The sequence below is a fragment of the Mobula hypostoma genome, chromosome 14 (assembly GCF_963921235.1).
Source record: "Mobula hypostoma chromosome 14, sMobHyp1.1, whole genome shotgun sequence".
In the NCBI taxonomy this organism is placed as follows: Eukaryota; Metazoa; Chordata; class Chondrichthyes; order Myliobatiformes; family Myliobatidae; genus Mobula; species Mobula hypostoma.
In genome coordinates this window covers 14,821,576-14,841,431 of record NC_086110.1, presented here as the reverse complement: position 1 = coordinate 14,841,431, position 19,856 = coordinate 14,821,576, and the positions used below count along the sequence as shown (strand labels likewise).

Genomic DNA, 19,856 nt, shown 5'->3' with positions numbered 1-19,856 from the left:
GGAGCATCGATCAGTGGCTCTTGCGGTGAGAGAAAGGAGTGACCGGTGGGGAGTTGTCCATGTGTCCAACCCTTACCTGGGTTGATAGCTGCACCACAGGGAAACAGTCCCCTTTGTTGTGGTCACAGTCGGTGACTTTTAAAGGATTTCAGAGGACAACAAGAAGATTGACAGAGTCAGCTCACCTGAAGACTCAAATCTCTCCCTCTCTCTCTCTCCATCACTACTCAACTCAATACCATGAACTGAACTGAACTTTACTCATTATCATAAGACTATCTATTTACCCCTAGACTTGAAGAAGCTTGGTTTTCATATATATTCCACACTTACTGATATATAATCATTGCTAACCTGTTTGATTTATCTGCATTTATATCACTGTATTGCATAGTTACTAATAATTATTATTAGTTAATAGCCATACCGGACTCCAAAGTGTTTTCCACATTTGCTGGTTCGTTAACCCGTCACAACAAGTGAACCTCTTGACCATGTCTGCATGCTTTTATGCATTGAATTGCTGCCACATGATTGGCTGATTAGATTTTTGCATTGACAAGCAAGTGTATCTAATAAAGTGGACGCTGAGTGTACTCCCTCTTGAGTATTCTATCAATTGGTCTCTTCCACTCTGGATACTGTACATCACTTTTCTGAGTGCAGTCTTGCTCAGTCAGCCCTTCCTGAATGAAGTCTCCCTCAATCGATCCCTCCAAAGGATCAGTCACTCCTTCCCAACTGTGCTGTCACTCAGTGTCTCTTGCTGTGTGTGCTGTCAACGTAGTTTTCCCCTCCCAGCATCCGTCAATATTTCCCTTCCAAATGTAATCTTACTCTCTCCCACTGGAGTGAAGATTAAGTTCATTCCTCCCTCCCAAGTGTAATGTCAGTCAGTCCCACCCTCATGGTCCTCCAGTGTAACAGCAGATATTTCCAGTGTGGGACGCCTACCTTCACAAACAGGGCTCCCTTGGCTGCCAGCGAGTCCGATCCTTTCCCATTGGGATAGCACTGAAATTCAACATCCAAAATCGGGTAACGGCTTGCAAAAAAGAGGCCGCTGTTTAAAAACTTGAAACTGCAGCAGCTTTGCCAGGCATAGCTCCCCACGTCGTACAACACGTACTGGAAGTACGGGTTCAGCTGCGCTTTCAACTTCGCCGCCGCTCGCTTATCGAAGACCTCCTGCAGGCAGAGAAAGTCCAGGTTGGCGGGGAAGAAAGCTGAGAGCTCGTGGTCAAATGTCTCGCCCTGATGCCTCTTCTTCTTCAGAGAGGACTTCTTCATGACGGAGGGCTTGTGGACAAACTTGTTGTTGGGGGCGGCACCGCTCTCCGTGCTCCCGTCAGTGATCCTGAATTTGATCAGGGATTCCCTGGAAGCGGTGTTGCTGTCCAGGCTATTCCTGTCCCCTTCTCTCTGCTGGTGGTTCTGTGTCTGGTCATTCTGGTTCTCAAGTTCAGCCTCGCCCTGCTGCCCCGCGGGCTCAGTTACTGTCACCTGTACAGTGCAGACGTCCACCTCCGTGCCGGGCAAGGGAGCCGCCTCCTCGCTGCAGATGAGGACGATGCAGGACTTACTGTCTCCATCACTCTGCTCCCAGCTCAGCTTGTAGTCCTTGCCATCCTCGCTGCAGTTTCCAATGAAGTTGTCCCCTTTGTAATCCATGGAGGAAGTCCGCTTGATGCTGGCGCTACTTGGCCGGCTGTTCTCGCCGGGCTGAGGGCAGGCCAGGCTGCTCCAGCTTGCAGCACTGATGGACGTGTTGGTCGGGGAGTCGATGTAGATCTTAATCTGGGGCCGACTGGCACCGTTGCGGATCCTCTTGCCCACCTCGCAGGACCTCAGCTGGGTGTTGGAGAGGTTGTTTAACCGGGCCAGGGAATCAGGCAGAAAGCAGACATTGGCCGTGGCGAAACAGAAGCTTCTGCTGCCCAGAGCCTTCCAGCTGCCTGGCCCCATGCCCCCACCGCTGTCGGAGCCGTTCTCAAATCTGGAGTAGATGTAGGGCCTGCGGGCAGACTGGAGAGGGACCCAGATGACGAAGCCGACCAGAGCGAATGGCAGGGAGGCGAGCAGCAAGGCCAGGCAGATGGGGGTGACAATGGTAAGGCAGAGTGCCCTTAGGTAGCATGGATCATCTCCCCTTTGATGCTTCTCGTAGGTGGTGGGCAAAAAGGACACCAACAATCGGTCGGCGAACCAGTAGCAGGGAAATATGAGCCCCCAGGACAGGGAGTGAAGGGTCTGTAGGAAGGAATTTGGAAAAGGAGATGTGTACAAAACCATGGCAAATGAGTGATGGTTGTAGGCTACCAGCTCCTACATCACGCCAGAGCCATCACTGTCTTCAGGAGGTCTATGGGTGTCTCAGATGACCATGTGGTTAATCATCTGGGAGACGTCTTCACCATCCTCATTTCAAGGGCAAATGATGAAGGAAAAGTGGCAGTGTTTAATCTGCTGCGTCTCAGAAAGTGGCGTACAAGGGTTCCATCTGGGTCTTTCCCTGCTGATCCATCCAACGTCCATGGGACATACTTCAGCACAGAACCTCGTCCTTCAGAACGGCAGCAGGAAAGCACCTGTAGGAAGAGCAGAACAGAGTGAGATCACTGAGAGCACAAACACGGCCACCCAGTGTCCCGGGGTGCATACGATAGGCCCAGTTCCTGTTCTTACTCTGTTACATTGTGAGCAGTGCTGACAGTGACCCTGGGCAGCTTCACAACATTTGCACTGGTGGTTTACATGGCTGCCGTCCCAAAAGTAAAGTCAAGTGAGCTGCATTTCTCCAACCACACCTGCAAGCACCTGAGGTAAGACCAGTTGACTATCAGTGACCCTCTGAGGCTCGAGGTTCACCATCAATAACCCTCTCAGGCAGGAGAGGTTCCCTATCAGCAACCCTCCGAGACACGAGGTTCACCATAAACAACCAGGTGTCCACAATCGATAACTGTCTAACACACAAACAGCAGCAACTGCCTCAGGATGAGAGATTCATGATCAACCACTGGCCAAGAAACAAGTGCTTCAAAAAGAGGTTCCCCATCAACATTTCTGCAGCAGAAGGGGTTCATTATTAATAAACACCCTCAGACTCAGGCAATATCCTTCTTGTACATGAGGAATTACTACCAGCAACTCAGAGATACAAAAAGTGCTAATGCTGTCATAAGATGCTTCCCATCAATGATCCATAAGAGGTTCCATATTACTGAGTATTGAAGCAGTTATTAATACTGGTATATGGTCTATGCATATATGGTCTATGTTCCATATATATGAAGCTGATGCCCAGTATTAATAAACAGCTGAGACACAAGCAATGTGTGACCAGCAACCATCCAAAACATGACATGTGCAGTGATGTCTCAGACAGAAGAGGTTCACAGTCAATAATCATCTGAGAAATAGGTGGTTTGCTGCACACAGACACCTGAGGTAATCACAGTCAACAACTCCTGAGACACAAGAGCACACATAAACAGCTGGCTGCAACGTGAGAGGTCCTGTATCAACACCTGTCAGAAACGGGAGTCTCACACATACCAATAACCATCATAGAGTGGAGAACATTATCCACTGGGGCTTCTCAATTCTCCTCCCTTACTTCATACCCCCCTCTCCCACTCACCTACCTTCCCCCTCACCTCGTTTCACCTATCACCTGCCAGCTTACTTCATCCCTCCCCCACTCACCTACCTTCCCCCTCAGCTCATTTCACCTATCACCTGCCAGCTAGTCCTCCTCCCCTCTCCCTGCCTTCTTATTCTGACTTCTTCCCCCTTCCTTTCCAGTCATGGGGAAGGGTGTCAGCCCAAAGCTTTTGACTGTTTATTCCCATCCACAGACGCTGCCTGGTTTGCTGAGTTTCTCCGGCATTTTGTGTGTGGTGGTGTAGACACATGCCTGCTTTCCTTGTCTTGCCAAGTGATCAAAGATCCGGCATGCCCTACCAGAGGTGCGAGCCACAGGGTGTTCTGCAAATGATTTGGTGGGAGAAGCGAATGATTCTGGGTGTGGACGAGTGCTGAACGGCCTTGCCGTATGTGGGAGTTGTTGGACTTGCCCATCCACACAAGTGGGGAATACTCCACCTCTACAAGTGAACTGAATGCTTTGGGTGCCAGGAAGTGATGTATTTATTGCAAAGCACCCAGCTTAATTGCCTGCTCCTATCGGCAGAGCATTTGCATGCCTGATTCGTTAAGTTTAGAGAGTCATAGCAAAGGAGCAGGTCGTATTGCCACCAGGTTCATGGCGGACATCAAGTGATGAATCCCATTTTATTCTTCCCACATTCCGATAAACATCCCCCTGTTTCTACCACTCTCTTAACAAACTATTTGCAATCTGGAGTGGTCAATTAACTGACTAGCCCGCATAGTCTTCGGGATATGGAAGGATTGGAGCACCCAGGGGATGCCCACATCAACATAACAAGGATACTTTCTATATAGACCATGGAGGTTACGATTGAACCTGGCTATCTGGAGCTATGAGGCAGCTGCCCAAACTAACTGTGCTGCAAAGCCATGCATATTGTAAAGTGCCATTTCTCTGCTGCCTTGTAAACGGCTATTATATCAAAATTGCATTTTAGGCTTGATATCAGTACTTTAAGCATAATACAGCTCTATCATTTCCTTGGTATCCACTGTTATGAAACATCACTTTTACACTATTAGTTCTCTGGGCTACATCTTGTTACTACTTCTCTTCATTGTTGCTAAGGGCTGGCTTATCAAAGAAACCATAGTAACACATCCATACCATTATAATATGTACCTTTGGTGTATTGCACCATAACCCAGCATTACTGTATCAATATTGTACTTCAATGCAATCTAGTATCACAAGTTCTTTGCTGTATCCTATTGCAATATGGCAACATCATGTCATTGTAACAGACTATCATTATATCATTAGTTGTGTGGTGAAACAGCACTACTACATAATGCATTGCACAGTATGACAACATTATACGTTGTTATTGAACTGACAGACATCATCACTACATAGGGTGCTTACTTTTGCCATTAGATTAATCATAGATGTGTTGCAAGCCTCTATCAACTTGCTCCTTGCAATGATTGTTCAGATCTCAACGTACAATTTCACTGTCTGGCTCCTTGTTACGTTATGCCCTTCGGCCAGTACTCAAACACTGTCCATTTGTGAAGTGGCTGACTAACGCTGTGTAAGGCTGGAGGCGTTTCCAGTCTTGTGCCCAGAGATCAGCTCAGCATCCTGGGCTCCGTCAAGCTGCGTGCAAAATCTCATTCTTTTCAAAAGGCGGAATTGGGAGGAGTTCCTGAAGGGTGGGGGAAGCTGTACAAAATATTGACAAGTTTGGGTTTCTTTTTCAGGATGGCATCTATTAGGTGAAGGAGTGATGTGTTCTCCTTCTGAGAGCTGTCTCTGCTGTTTGGAAAATAATGGATATTCAATTAGCTGAGGCAAATCTCAAGCTTACACAGCACATGTGTGGAGCAAGGAGGGATTTAATGATCACTCCTCATGTTATCTTCTGCACATTCACAAGAAAAAAGTTCTCAGTCCAAACCACCTACACATGATTTCCTTCTTATAACTTAGAAATGGGGAGACATTGGGCAGGCTGAAGGGATAACCTCAGAGAGGTAGATAAAACTTTAAGAAGCATAGGGAGAGTCAAAATTGTTTTTTTTTGGTAAGAGGATCACAAACAAAAGAGCATAGGCTTTAGGTGAGGGGAAGGAATACTAGAGAACATTTCAGGGAACTGATTTTTTATACAGAGAGTTATAATATATGGAAATAGCTACCACAGAGGTGTCTTGTTTAATGGGAAGCAATCCTTATATTTAAAAGCATTTAGACAGTTACTTGATTAAGCAAAGCATAAAAGGATACAGTATGGATGAATGGGATTATTGTAGATGGGCACAAACGTGATGGGATTAACAACTCTATGACTCTAAATACATTCTTCCTTCTGTAATATCTCTGGTTTAAGACCATACTTTATTTTATTAATACAGTATTGCTGTTGGGTTTTTTTATTTTCTCAAAATGCAATGTGTTCCTTTAATTACATCATACAATTGAGTAATTCAGTTGAGTGATAAATAAGGCTTGTTGACTTAGCCATCAGGATATGTCTTTTTAACATTTGGCCGATAAGATGCCCCAGAACATCCCAGAGGGACTGGGGGTAGCCATTTTCTGGAGAGAGCTGGAAGAAGGAGAGAGATGAAAGAGTGGGGGACAGCTGACAAACATGAATGAAGAACGGTGAAGAATGAAGAATGGTGAAATGCTTACAGAACCCATTTGGAAGGACAGATACGGCTGTTGGAAAATCCTCATGCAGACAATGATCTCACAGAGAATATACAGATGACTTTTAATTAGCTAGTTATCACATGATCTTGGAGAAAGTTCAACGCCTTGTCCTTGTCCTTGGATGTTACATGGATATTTATCTGTGTTTCACTTGGACTGTGTTTTCAGGCAGAATTGTTTGGTACTGTAAGTAAAAGAAGTGAAGCAAACCAGATTGATTATGCAACAATGAGCTCCAATGATTATGCGCACACCATTGGCAAATATATGTGTAATGGGTCCTTTCCTTTCTTTCCTTTGTTCTAGTTTAAAATATTTTGTTAATACAATTTCAATGGAAGCTTATACTGGTGTGAGTTAAACTGTTGCTTCCTGCTGAACGGTAAATTTGCATGGGGGTGTCAGTGTCCAAATAAGTGATAGCCTCATTTTCCCTTAAAGGGACATTCACACTTTTCTGTTTGTATTTACCTGAATCATATTTACCCTGGACAGGTTTATTTTTTTAGAAATAGCCTTTTCATCATTATTGCCATGCATTGTAGAATTATGTTACTGTTGGTATGCATTCACAGTACGAGCTAACCTATTATGAGCCTATGGTGAGAGGGTTACACTTCATTAATATTGATCCCAGGTTCCTCTGATGTTGGTTTACTTGATTTCTGGGATTAAAGACCTTCCCATTCTGGTAATCAAATGTGTCTCATTAGGTCATAGGGAGCACAAAGATTATTGAGGGAGGGGTGGTCTGGATAAAATAATTAGCAAGCCTCTGAGCAGCAAAGGCATAAAGAAAAATGGCAGGAGGCAGATTTAAAACCATTGATAGAGGATTTGGCAGGAGACAAAGAAATATTTACTTACCTTGAAGGTGGTAGTTTGCTTGTATATTGAAGGGCCCACAACCTGCAAGGCTACAGACCTAATGCTCGAAGTGCAGTTAGATTGAGAAGCTCTCTTCAGGTAGCAAATATGCAATGGGCCAAATGTCCTTCTCCTGTCCAGCAAATTTTCTTTGGTTCTTTGAAACGAAGATGGGTCCTTCTCTTTACTCAATACTTCAACAGCTCACCTAATTAATCTACTCTTCCTCTCCCTGTTGAGATGGTGAATCACACAGAGAGGCCGGCTGTTCGGTTAATCCACCATTAAATGCAAGCATTGAGTCTCTCAGCACTCCAACTGATGTTGTCAGTCAAACCCTACCCCCGACACAGGCTAATCAGTAGCTGGGTGCTAGGTAGGGCAGGGCTGAAGGTGGGGAAGAGGATTGGGTGGGGAACAGATGAAGCTTTAGGCTGCTTGTTGAGTGCTTGCTCAGATTGCCAGAATAAAGTGTGTCTTTGTTGGTAAAAATTCTCTCCCTACAGCAGCTTTAATACACAGACTTCCCTCCGTTGATACCCGAGCTGACTGGGACGAGTTGCAGAAGTACCAGGTGAAGAATGAGCCCCTGTTGAGGAGCAGGCTCTCATTCTGCCTGAAGAAGGCTGTGCTTTGTCAATCACACAGTCAAAAACTGTTTCATTAATCATTCTCCAGCCAGGTTCATTGCTGCAACATTTATATTTCCCACACTAATGTTAATGCTTTCTTCAATCATATTTATTTCCACTGGGTTTTGAGGTATCAATGTTGCTCTGTGGCTGGTCGCTCTGACTTTAGACAACCACAGAAGTGCACACAGGGTCTGGCTGCAGCAACAGGCTGGAAGTTACGATCTGTCTAGGCACCTTTAAAGCTAATCTACCTTTTCATGAATCTAATTTAAATTGTTATGATAATGTGGACCAGTATGATAGGAAGACCAGAAAGACATAATATTTGAGTATTATGTAAATGGCGAAAGGTTGAGAGATGCTAACGTACAAAGGAGTCTGGGTGTCCCTGTAAACCAATCACTGAGAGCAAACATGCTAGCGTAGCAAAGTATGATGCGCTGGCCTTCATCGCAGGAGGTTCTCACTACAGGAGCAAGAATGACTTAATCCAGTTTTGCAGGCCTTTGGTGAGATCCTACAATATTGATCACCTTTCCTAAGGAAGGATATGTTTGCCAGAGTGAGCAAACCCTGACGTTGTAACAGTCTGATGCTTAGGATAGTGGGATTGCCATATAAGAAGAGATTGGATCTACTAGCCTGTTTTCACTAGAGTTCAAAAGAATGAGCCGAGATCTCATTGAAATGTATACCATTCAGGTAAGAAAGATATTTCTCCATGCCAGAGAGTTTGAGAATCAATGGCTGAAGCCTCAGGATATGTGGTAAGGCATTTAAGATGGGAGTGAGAACATTTTTCTTCACTCAGAGGGTGTTGAACTTGTGGTGTAATTAATATTTCAGTAATATTTGAGTAAGATTGTAAAGCATTAATTTTAATGTTTTGTTTGCTTACATAATGCATTATGGGTTATACCTAATGTAGGATTTGCAAGTCACTTTATGTGCTTAGCAAAAGCTAGCCTTTTACTTCCATTTCAAACAAAACCAAAAGCAGTTGCCTTACACTGACGTCATTACGTCAGATACCGTCTCTTAAAGTGACTATAACAACTTAATGATGGCGTTTCTGAATTTTGTAGACCAGTTTATATTATGATCAATGTGCCATCTGTCACCCATTACATTTCTCTTCACAGTCTTCCCCACAATTCACCAAGATCGGCATTGTGAGTCTGTCTGCAACTCCTACCGGCCACTTGGCTCGGGTCCCATGTGCCTTGGTTGGAGTAACAGCTCGTACCTCGAGCTCGCCCATGGGTGGGCTGACACACACATGGTCATGTCGTGATGCAGGGGGAATGGTAGTGGAACCATCCACGTCTCGGTGAGCCGGTTTAAGGCGATCTACAGAGATACATTAAAGGTTTATCCCTTCTATCTACAACAAAATTCTTTATGCCCCGTTCCAAAATGTGGAACGGGCCATCGTAAGGGGCCTTAAGGGGGTGGTGATGTGCATCATGGTGGACAAAAACGAAAGAGGGAGGACGCAGGTCAACTGGAACCAAAGAGCGCTGTACACCATGATAGGATGTAGGAATAGGTGTAAAATAATTGAGTTTACTCAGGGGGCGGAACGCTGCTGGGACGCGACCAGGCGGTTGTGGCATCATGAATACAATCACCAGGCAGCCGTAGTGGCTGCCCGTACTCTGCAGATGCTGGAATCAAAGCAAAACTCACAACACGCTGGAGGAACTCAGCAGGTCGGGCAGCATCCGTGGAAACATCGACTGATTGTTTCCACGGATGCTGCCCGACCTGCTGAGTTCCTCCAGCGTGTTGTGTGTGTGGCTGCTCGTACACCAACTCAGCTGTGGGGCCATTCTGAGCCCCAGCAAGACCCACGGGAGATGATCGTGCCAAACCTCGTCCGTCAGGGAGGCCCTCCGAGCAGCCCTTAAGGAACACACGGGCCATTGGACTGAGGATGATCCACCATGGTGTAATGCAATTTAACATCAAGGTCTGGGCCATTACCGTCCAGAGGTCTGATGTGAATTGGGGACTGCAGTCATTAGAAATATCAGATGGGGTGCTGAACGGAGCGACCCAGGTGTTGATCAACATCGGAGCCATGCTGTCGCTGATGCAAGGGCAGCAACCTCCGGCCACCTGGTGTACGGTCCACCATGGTAAGGAGAAGCGTGAAACCACAGGGAATGGGGGAGAGGACCAACCAAGTCCACGTTGCCGTGGTTAAACCGTTGCTCAGGGACCTGGAAAGGTGCCGACGGTGCCCGAACGAGACGGTTAATTTTCTCCCGTAGACACACAACACAAGCAGCCCTCCAGTCTAGTGCGTCCTTCCTAAGGCAGTGCCACACAAACTTCACAGCAATCCGTTTCTGTGAAGCCTTCCCGCCTGGATGTCAGAGGCTGTGAATGAAGTTGAAAACAGTACTGTCCAGTTTGCAGGCACTATGGGGCGAGTGTGACCGGTTGAGACATCGCACGGGTGAGAAACTCCTCTGTCCTTGAACTGGACATCTGTCAAATGGAACTGGAAGTAGCCCAAGAAATAGTGGATGCATTAGTGATAATTTTTCAAAACTCTTTAGATTCTGGACTAGTTCCTGAGGATTGGAGGGTGGCTAATGTAAGCCCACTTTTTAAAAAAGGAGGGAGAGAGAAACCGGGGAATTATAGACCGGTTAGGTGGTGGGGAAACTGCTAGAGTCAGTTATCAAAGATGTGATAACAGCACATTTGGAAAGCGGTGAAATCATCGGACAAAGTCAGCATGGATTTCTGAAAGGAAAATCATGTCTGATGAATCTCATAGAATTTTTTGAGGATGTAACTGGTAGAGTGGATAGGGGAGAACCAGTGGATGTGGTATATTTGGATTTTCAAAAGGCTTTTGACAAGGTCCCACACAGGAGATTAGTGTGCAAACTTAAAGCACACGGTATTGGGGGTAAGGTATTGATGTGGATAGAGAATTGGCTGGCAGACAGGAAGCAGAGAGTGGGAATAAACGGGACCTTTTCAGAATGGCAGGCGGTGACTAGTGGGGTACCGCAAGGCTCAGTGCTGGGACCCCAGTTGTTTACAATATATATTAATGACTTGGATGAGGGAATTAAATGCAGCATCTCCAAGTTTGCGGATGACATGAAGCTGGGCGGCAGTGTTAGCTGTGAGGAGGATGCTAAGAGGATGCAGGGTGACTTGGATAGGTTAGGTGAGTGGGCAAATTCATGGCAGATGCAATTTAATGTGGATAAATGTGAAGTTATCCACTTTGGTGGCAAAAATAGGAAAACAGATTATTATCTGAATGGTGGCCGATTAGGAAAAGGGGAGGTGTAACGAGACCTGGGTGTCATTATGCACCAGTCATTGAAAGTGGGCATGCAGGTACGGCAGGCGGTGAAAAAGGTGAATGGTCTGCTGGCATTTATAGCAAGAGGATTCGAGTACAGGAGCAGGGAGGTACTACTGCAGTTGTACAAGGCCTTGGTGAGACCACACCTGGAGTATTGTGTGCAGTTTTGGTCCCCTAATCTGAGGAGAGACATCCTTGCCATAGAGGGAGTACAAAGAAGGTTCACCAGATTGATTCCTGGGATGGCAGGACTTTCATATGATGAAAGACTGGATGAACTAGGCTTATACTCATTGGAATTTAGAAGATTTATGGGGAATCTGATTGAAACGTATAAAATCCTAAAGGGGTTGGACAGGCTAGATGCAGGAAGATTGTTCCCGATGTTGGGGAAGTCCAGAATGAGGGGTCACAGTTTGAGGATAAAGGGGAAGCCTTTTAGGACCCAGATTAGGAAATACTTCTTCACACAGAGAGTTGTGAATCTGTGGAATTCTCTGCCACAGGAAACAGTTGAGGCCAGTTCATTGGCTATATTTAAGAGGGAGTTAGATATGGCTCTTGTGGCTAAAGGGATCAGGGGGTATGGAGGGAAGGCTGGTACAGGGTTCTGAGTTGGATGATCAGTCATGATCATACTGAATGGCGGTGCAGGCTCGAAGGGCCGAATGGCCTACTCCTGCACCTATTTTCTATGTTTCTATATTCAACCACAAGCCTGTGACTGCTGCCCTGTCAGCCTGGACCAGCTACCATGCTGGTGTAGTCAACCCCGATGTGTATGACATCCACGGCGGACCATGAGAGGCAATCAGCCACAGCATTATTTTTTCCAGCGACGTCCTGTACGCCATCGTGAATTCCGAAATGTAGGCCGAGTGGCATTGCTGCCATGCAGACCAAGAGTCTGACATCTTGGCTATCGCATGCTCGAGAGACTGGTGGCCAATGAACTGCCGACCCTCCACTGGAAACCGGGACGGCGGGCTGAAGATGGAGAGCAGCTGCTACACACCTCCAACCAACTGTTCATGCACAGGGTAGTCCGAGGTGTTAGTAGTGACGGCCAGCAGGGCCGCGTTCGAAACAGCTCCTTTGAAGTCGTCAAGTGCTCTGGTCAGGTCGACTGACTGTGCAAACGATTCGGGGCGCTGCTTTAAGCGCACTATACAAGGAGGAGCGTAAGTTCAGCAGCTCGTGGAATGAAATGAATGAAAGTTCATAATAGCGGTGACTTTTGACGGCAGTGGTGTCGCACCTTCTGTGGAGATGTGGCGGCCAAGAAAGCCAATAATAAACCACCTGAACTGGCATTTAGTGGGATTAATAATCAGCCCATGTTGGCTCAAGCACGTGAAAAGTGTGTGGAGATGTGATGTGCTGGGTCCAGGTAAACAAAAAGAATATCTACATTTTTTAACGCAGAGTCCATTAATTGCTGGAAAGTTTGTGCGGCATTTTTCAGTCCAAATGACATGTGCAGAAACTCAAATAGGCCAAACAGGATTGTAACAGCAATTTTGGGAACATCCTCAGCGTACACAGGCACCCGATGGTAGATCCTGATTAAGTCCACGTTAGAAAAAAAATATCTTTCTGGCTAAACGTGCTGAAAAGTTTTGAATATGTGGATCAGGGGTGGTGGCCCCATTACGGCGGTAATCGCCACGTTGTCAGCAACCACCATTAGACTTGGGGATCATGTGCAGGGGTGAAGCCCAAGTGCTATTTGACTTGCACACAATGCCAAGCATTTCCATGTTGGCAAACTCAGCCTTTGTGCTGGCCAGCTTTCTGAGTCAATTCTACCCACATGGTGAGCCCGATATGGAAGTGAGCTGCTTGACCCCATGCTTTGTGACTGTAATGGAAAATGTGGGCTTGGTGAGGTTGGGACTTGACCGAGAAGGTGGAAAAATTCACATGTGGTGGTGCATGTACTAGACAGCGTCGTCATGGGGAACTCACTGGGGGTATAAGGTAATGGCCCAAAATCCTTTGCGTCCACATGCCGGCAGTTCTGAAGATCTCCTAACAGTCCTGTGGTACGATCTAAGTTGAGAGCTCAAGTGTTGGAGGATCCACATGCCAGTCAAAATGAAAGCACTGACTTGAAGATTTGTCTGAGGGTCTAGAATAGACCAGATCAAGCAGCTTGTCATGCACTGTTCAGGATGCCAACACCCCCAGAAGAAAGGTGCCCAGAGCTGTCAGACCCCTTCCTGCAGTCCCAGACCCAACTCCTTCATCCACCACAGAGGAGCCCCAGAGCCCGAGATTGTTTCACAGTCACAAGTCCTGCCTGAATGATTCCCCCTTTGTAGGGAAAGATGTTATCCCACAAGAGTAAGAAATCCTCCACAGTAATGAAATCTTTAGGCCTGAGGGGGACAATTTAAAATTAACTGTGCTGTGGATGTTTACATTATAGTTGTATTATATAGTATACTGCATGTGTACACAGCACATACTGACTAGAGAGCAAAATGTTACATATTTCAGTTGAGATGCATTCTATATTGAGTTGGAGTTTATAGCTAAGCAGGGAGGAGTGTTACGTATTTAATATTTCAGTTATATTGGAGTAATGTTGTAAATCATTATCAACATTATTATGTGTCACATAGTATAATGTAGATGATCATGATTGTTCTTGGCAAATTCTACAAAAGTGGTTTGTCCTTGCCTTCTTCTGGGCAATGCCTTTACCAGAAGGGTGAGCCCAGCCATTATCAATACTCTTCAGTATCAATATCAATACTTGTCTGCCTGGGATCAGTGGCTGCATAACCAAGACTTGGGATATGTACCAGCTGCCATATAACCATCAACCACCTGCTCCCATGGCTTCACATAACCCTGATCAGGGGTGAGGGGGTAGCTAGACAGGTGTTACACCTCGCCCGAGGGGTGACCTGTAAATATATCATTTGATAAAACATCCTTTGTTCATATAATGCATTATTGGTTATATGTAAGAAGTACGTGAATGGTATACGTCATTGTGCCACCAAGTCATATGTGCGCGCCTCACTAAAGTAAAACTGAATGTACACAAGTTATCCTGGCTCCCGTGTTTTTCTTTCCATTAGTTTTATGTCTTGGAGTGACAAAACATAACAGAACCTGTAGAATTCTCTACCACAGAAGGGGAGAGACCAAGTTACTCAATATATAAATTCTGCTAAGAGATGTGTGAAAAATTATAAATGCTGTCCAAATAAATGTTGTTTGTGTTGCCTGGAACCAGTTCTCTTCTGTTCTCTCTCTCTCTGTCTCTCTCTCTCTCTCTCTCTCTTATTCCTATTCTTTGGAATGTAGACAGCTGACACCAAACTATGGTCTTCACAGAATTACGATGCAAATACACTTGCGCAATTTGTCTTAGTGCCCTATAAACTATGGGGAAATGAACATTCCCAGACGACTCATATGTTAAAGGTAACACATGTAAGATTGGGGGTGCACAGTTTCCTAACGTGCTTACCTTGTGGGTCTAGGAATAGGCAATAATCCCCCCAAGTGGCCATCATCTCCTCCATCACCTCCATTCAGAGCCCTAGACAGTCCATCCAGGTGAAGCAACAACTTCACCTGCGAATCTTCTGGGGGTTGTCTATTGTGTCCGGTGCTCCCGATGCAGGCTCCTCTACAGTGGTGAGACCCGTCATAAATTGGGGAACACTCTGCTGAGCACCTCTGCTCCATCTGCCAGTGGCCAAACAGTTTAATTCAGCTTCCTATCCCAACACATCATTCATGTGCCCCGATGACTCCTCAGGGTTGGAGGAGCAACACCTTACATTCCATCTGGGTAGCCTTCAACCTGATGGCATAAATATCGATTTCTCCTTCCAATAATTTTTTCCCTCCCCTTCCCCTCTTCCTCTAATCCCCACTGACCTTTTACCTCTTCTCACCTGCCTATCTCCTCCCCCGGGTCCTCTCTTCTTTCCCTTTCTCCTGTGGCCAACTTTCCTGTCCTATCAGATTCCTTCTTCTCCAGCCCTTTACTTTTCCTACTCACCTGTCCTCTCTTCCTCCCCCCTCCCCAACTTTCTATTCTGGTGTCTTCCCACTTCCTTTTCAGTCCTGAAGAAAGGTCTCAGCCTGAAATGTCGACTGTTTACTCTTTCCCATAGATGCTGCCTGACCTGCTGAGTTCCTCCAGCATTTTGTGTGTGTTGCTTTGGATTTCCAGCATCTGCAGACTTTCTTGTGTTAATAATATGTAATGCATGCCTTGTTGTTATTCCAAACAAACCATTGACACTGGCATCTTGCCAATCAAATCATCCCAATTCATTACTTTTTGCTGCTACCACTGGCCAGGGATGACTAGCCTCCACATATCAAAAAGTGGAAAGATCAGTGTGACACAGGGAGATGTTAGAATTACCACACAGGAAGGGGGTTTCCACCTTCAGCAAATCCAATAAGGTCAACACTGCAACTGTATGTGTATCCAGTTTATTTAATGGTTGTTGGGTTTGGCGGGGGTTGGGGGGAAGGGTGAGCAACTGGTTAGGTTGAATGGTTGAATCTACCTTTACTTACATCTATGGGCGAATTATTCTTAGAATCAAATATTGTAGGATCAAAGGTTCTTAAAGAATATCATAATGAGATGTATTCAAGTAAATGTAATTGAGTTCTCATAAGGTTTTCACAACACAAAATATCCAAACATAATACTCCACGGGAGAACGGAGGTCCGACTGTCATGGGTCATATAAGCGCCACATCTGTGCAGCAGGTCAGTATTTCATTATAAAACCATGGTATGATGCCTGGAACCTCGCCAGCCTTATAGCAGCAAGCTGTCAGTCCGAATCAATAGAGCAGCTAAAGACTTCAGTCATTCTAGGTTCAATTCACAGCTGCTTTTCTACAATAGAGGCTGTCATAAAGAGATGCAGCGCAGAAAGAGGCCCTTTGGTTCAGAGAAGTTATGCGGACTATCAGTCACACTCATTTATGTTAATCTGATTGTATTCTCCACATACTGTACACTTATCCACTCCCTCCAGATTCTGCTGCCCTCACCCACACAGTAGGGGCAATTTAGAGCGGCAGGTTAAATGTTTGGGGAGTGCGAGGAAACTGGAGCATACAAATAAATAAATAAATCAATCAATCTAGATAATCAGATGGATTAATTAGAAAGATTCAGTGTTTCCGGCCCTTCGAGCTATGTCAAGCCATCCAGCAATCACGGGACAAATTGCAGTAACTAATTAACCTATCCACCGGTACATCTTTGGATTGTGGGAGGAAACCGGAGCACCCGGTGGAATCCCATGCAGTCACGGGATGAACGTGCAAACTCCTGAGGGGCAGCAGTAGGAATTGAACCTGGGTCGCCTGTACCATAAAGCGTTGTGCTAACCACTGCACTACCGTGTCACAGGGAGATCATGCAAGCTCCACAGTCACCACCCTGGTCTCTGGCACCGCAAGGCAGTGGCTCTTCCAGCAGTCCCACTGTGGGTCTCAAGGCTTTAAATGGTTAACTGGATGTCAGCACATTTCACTGTTAATGTAATCACTGGGAAAATGCTGCCAAATCTACTTCATTTAAATTAATTGCTCAATACTTGGGGATTATGTTTGGTTATTTTGCAAGGAATATATCATATGTTTTAGTTGCTAATTGGTAGAATAATTTTTCTGATGGGTTTAAAGAAACACATTTGGACATTTGGTTCTTCAGCTTTCGAGTGTTGGCAGCCTTTATGTTTTCTGAAAGGATTCTCCGTCACACAACACATCATAGTGAGATGTCAGCATTTGCAGCTCAACAGATAATATCTCTGATGCCCAGATTATCCCCTAAATCATAATCTCACAGCTGGGTTTGCAGAATCACTGAAACCAGACACTCTTCAGGAACAGTGAGGCAATGAGTTTTTTTAAATACAAGGAAAGGATTCAATAGTGTTAATCCTTAAATGATTAAATTGCAATCGATGCTCTGGGGGCTTGGATTGTCACGAGTTGTGGTCACAAAGCGTGGCAATTTGAGCTGCATTGATGGAGATGGATGTTAGTCTCGACTGTGTATATACATATATAGAGCAGGGATTAAGTTGGCCCAGGCCAAGCTATGTGAGAAAATATGGGCTTCCAGTATCATACAGTGGAATGGTTGGCAGACACAACTTGAACTTAAATGGTACCTTTGCTTTACTAAAATGTCAATTCACAGAAGTTTCATCAGATAAACTCTGACACCTCAGATTGAGGGTCTCTGATCAGAAGCACTAACTGTTTCATACTCCACAGTTGTGACATGACCTGCTGAGTGTCTGCAGCATTTTCTATTTTTACTTCTGATTTCTAGCATCTGCGGCTTTTCCTTCTGTTTTTTTAAAATTCTGATGCTCATTCATTTAAAGGGATTCAGGGCAGATATTCAATAGCATGGTCAAAGAGGTGGGTTTGAAGGAAGGTGGTGAAAGAGGAGAGAGAAAGAAAAGCAGAGAGGTTTGGAACTTAATTGGAGATCTGGGATCTGAGAGGTTGCAGGTACAGCTGCACATTGTGGAGTAACGTCCTTCAACACTGAAGGGTAGGTCAGTATTGGAGCTGTTGCAGAGAACTCAGAGACTGATAGAGACACACCAAGTTACAGAGCTACAGAAGTTGAACCTTCGAGCACCTTCGCACCATTCGCAACAGGGAGGAATTCCCGGTGGAATACTATTTTAATTGCATTCCTCATTCCAACATGTCACCCATGGCTTCTTCTACTACCATGATGAGATAACTCTCAGGTTGGAGGAGCAACACCTCATATTCCGTTTAGGTAGCCTCCAACCTGATGTCATTAACATCGATTTCTCCACCTTCTGGTAATTTCTCCCCCCTCCCCCTTCTTTCCTTTTCCATTCCCCATTCTGGCTCCCCCTCACTCCCTCTCTTCTTCTCACCTGCTATCACTTCCCTCTGGTGCCCCTCCTCCTTCCCTTTCTCCCAGAGTTCACTCTCCTTGCCTATCAGATTCTTTCTTCTTCAACCCTTCACCTTTTCCACCTATCACCCCCGTGCTTCTCACTTCATTCATACCCTCCTACCTACCTTCCCCTCACCTGGTTTCACCTACCACCTTCCAGCTTGTACTTCTCCCCTCCCCCCACCTTCATATTCTAGCTTCTTCCTCATTCATTTCCAGTCCTGATGGAGGATCTCAGCTCGAAATGTTGACTCTTTATTCCTCTTCATAGATGCTGCCTGACCTGCCGAGCTCCTGCAGCATTTTGTGTGTGTGTTACTCTGGATTTCGAGATCTGCAGAAGCTCATGTGTTTAGGTTAGAAGTAGGGTGCAACAAGTTCAATGAAGGTCGAGAATACTGAAATGCTATACTATTTGGTTTGACTACCTGGAACTGTTTTTCAACCCAGCTGGGGTTAGTTGAGATGCTTAGACAAACACATGTCTTTCCACCACACGCACACACTGGCAAGGAGAAAGGGGATTTCAAGACAGGCAACACAAGTGAGGTGGCTGGCTGCAGTCCACATTTTCCAGACTTCCTCAGACCAAGATAAACAAAATTTCCCATACAGTGACACCACATCACCAGAGGGTAAACTGGTAACTTAAAGCATTAGAAGTTGTATCTCACCAGCCTGCTCAACTCCACCTCATCACCAGATATTGGTTAGTAGGTGACTGTGCACATTTACATTTATTACAAATCAAAGAGAAGACCTTTTCCCTCAGGAGCTAGGTGTCACAGGCAAAGCACAGTGGATAGGAGGAGGGAAGTTTATGATCTGGGAATGAGGATAAGGTTGGACACAGGTAAAAATGAGCTACACAAAAAGATGACCATGCCTCCTGGAATAATAACCAGATGAAGCACCTAGATGCTGGGCAAATGCTGTATATGAAGGAGATCCAGTTTGTAAATTCTGTGGCCAGTGATTGACTAAATCCACTCAATGAACACATGTAAAGCACTCCTTTAATGGTAAAACAGGTGCTCGCTGCATGTGGCTCCATGCATTCTTCCCGCCCCAGTGCACAGGCTCCAACTTGCATGCTGGCCAGCATTGACTCTTCCCTTGTCTCTGTCTGATCATTCAATCCATTTTCCCTGTGTTTTTTGTTCATTCTCAGTTTTTCGTTCAAAGTTAGCTATTTGTAGTAACACAAATGACAATCTCACAGTCATTATCTGCACAGTTGTCTGGCATTAGTGATATTTTAGTGCAACTGTTACTTTAAAGCCCACTATGATTTTCTCGTTTTTGCCTGATGTACACTGGGATGTCCAATTTTGGTGTCTTGGTTACTTTGTTGCAATCTCATACTGTGTACACCTGGTTTAGGATTTATGATGCTCTCACACTATGATGAGTTGTTGCAAGAGTCAGGGCTTCAGTCACAGTCATAGTCATAGTCATACTTTATTGATCCCGGGGGAAATTGGTTTTCATTACAGTTGCACCACAAATAATTAAATAGTAATAAAACCATAAATAGTAATATGTAAATTATGCCAGGAAATAAGTCCAGGACCAGCCTATTGGCTCAGGGTGTCTGACCCTCCAAGGGAGGAGTTGTAAAGTTTGATGGCCACAGGCAGGAATGACTTCCTATGACGCTCAGTGCTGCATCTCGGTGGAATGAGTCTCTGGCTGAATGTACTCCTGTGCCCAACCAGTACATTA

At 45.4% G+C, this 19,856-nt stretch overlaps 1 protein-coding gene across 2 annotated transcripts in view; it reads right to left on the bottom strand.

Moving 5' to 3' along the window:
* The window catches only part of smpd3 (sphingomyelin phosphodiesterase 3), a 236,589-nt gene that overhangs the window by 79,514 nt on the left and 137,219 nt on the right, over nt 1-19,856 (bottom strand). For both annotated transcript variants that reach the window (XM_063066704.1, XM_063066703.1), the window contains exon 2: nt 955-2,588. In XM_063066704.1, the coding sequence (XP_062922774.1) occupies nt 955-2,292 (1,338 nt within the window). In that variant the 5' untranslated portion in view covers nt 2,293-2,588. The remainder of the gene's footprint in view (nt 1-954; nt 2,589-19,856) is intronic.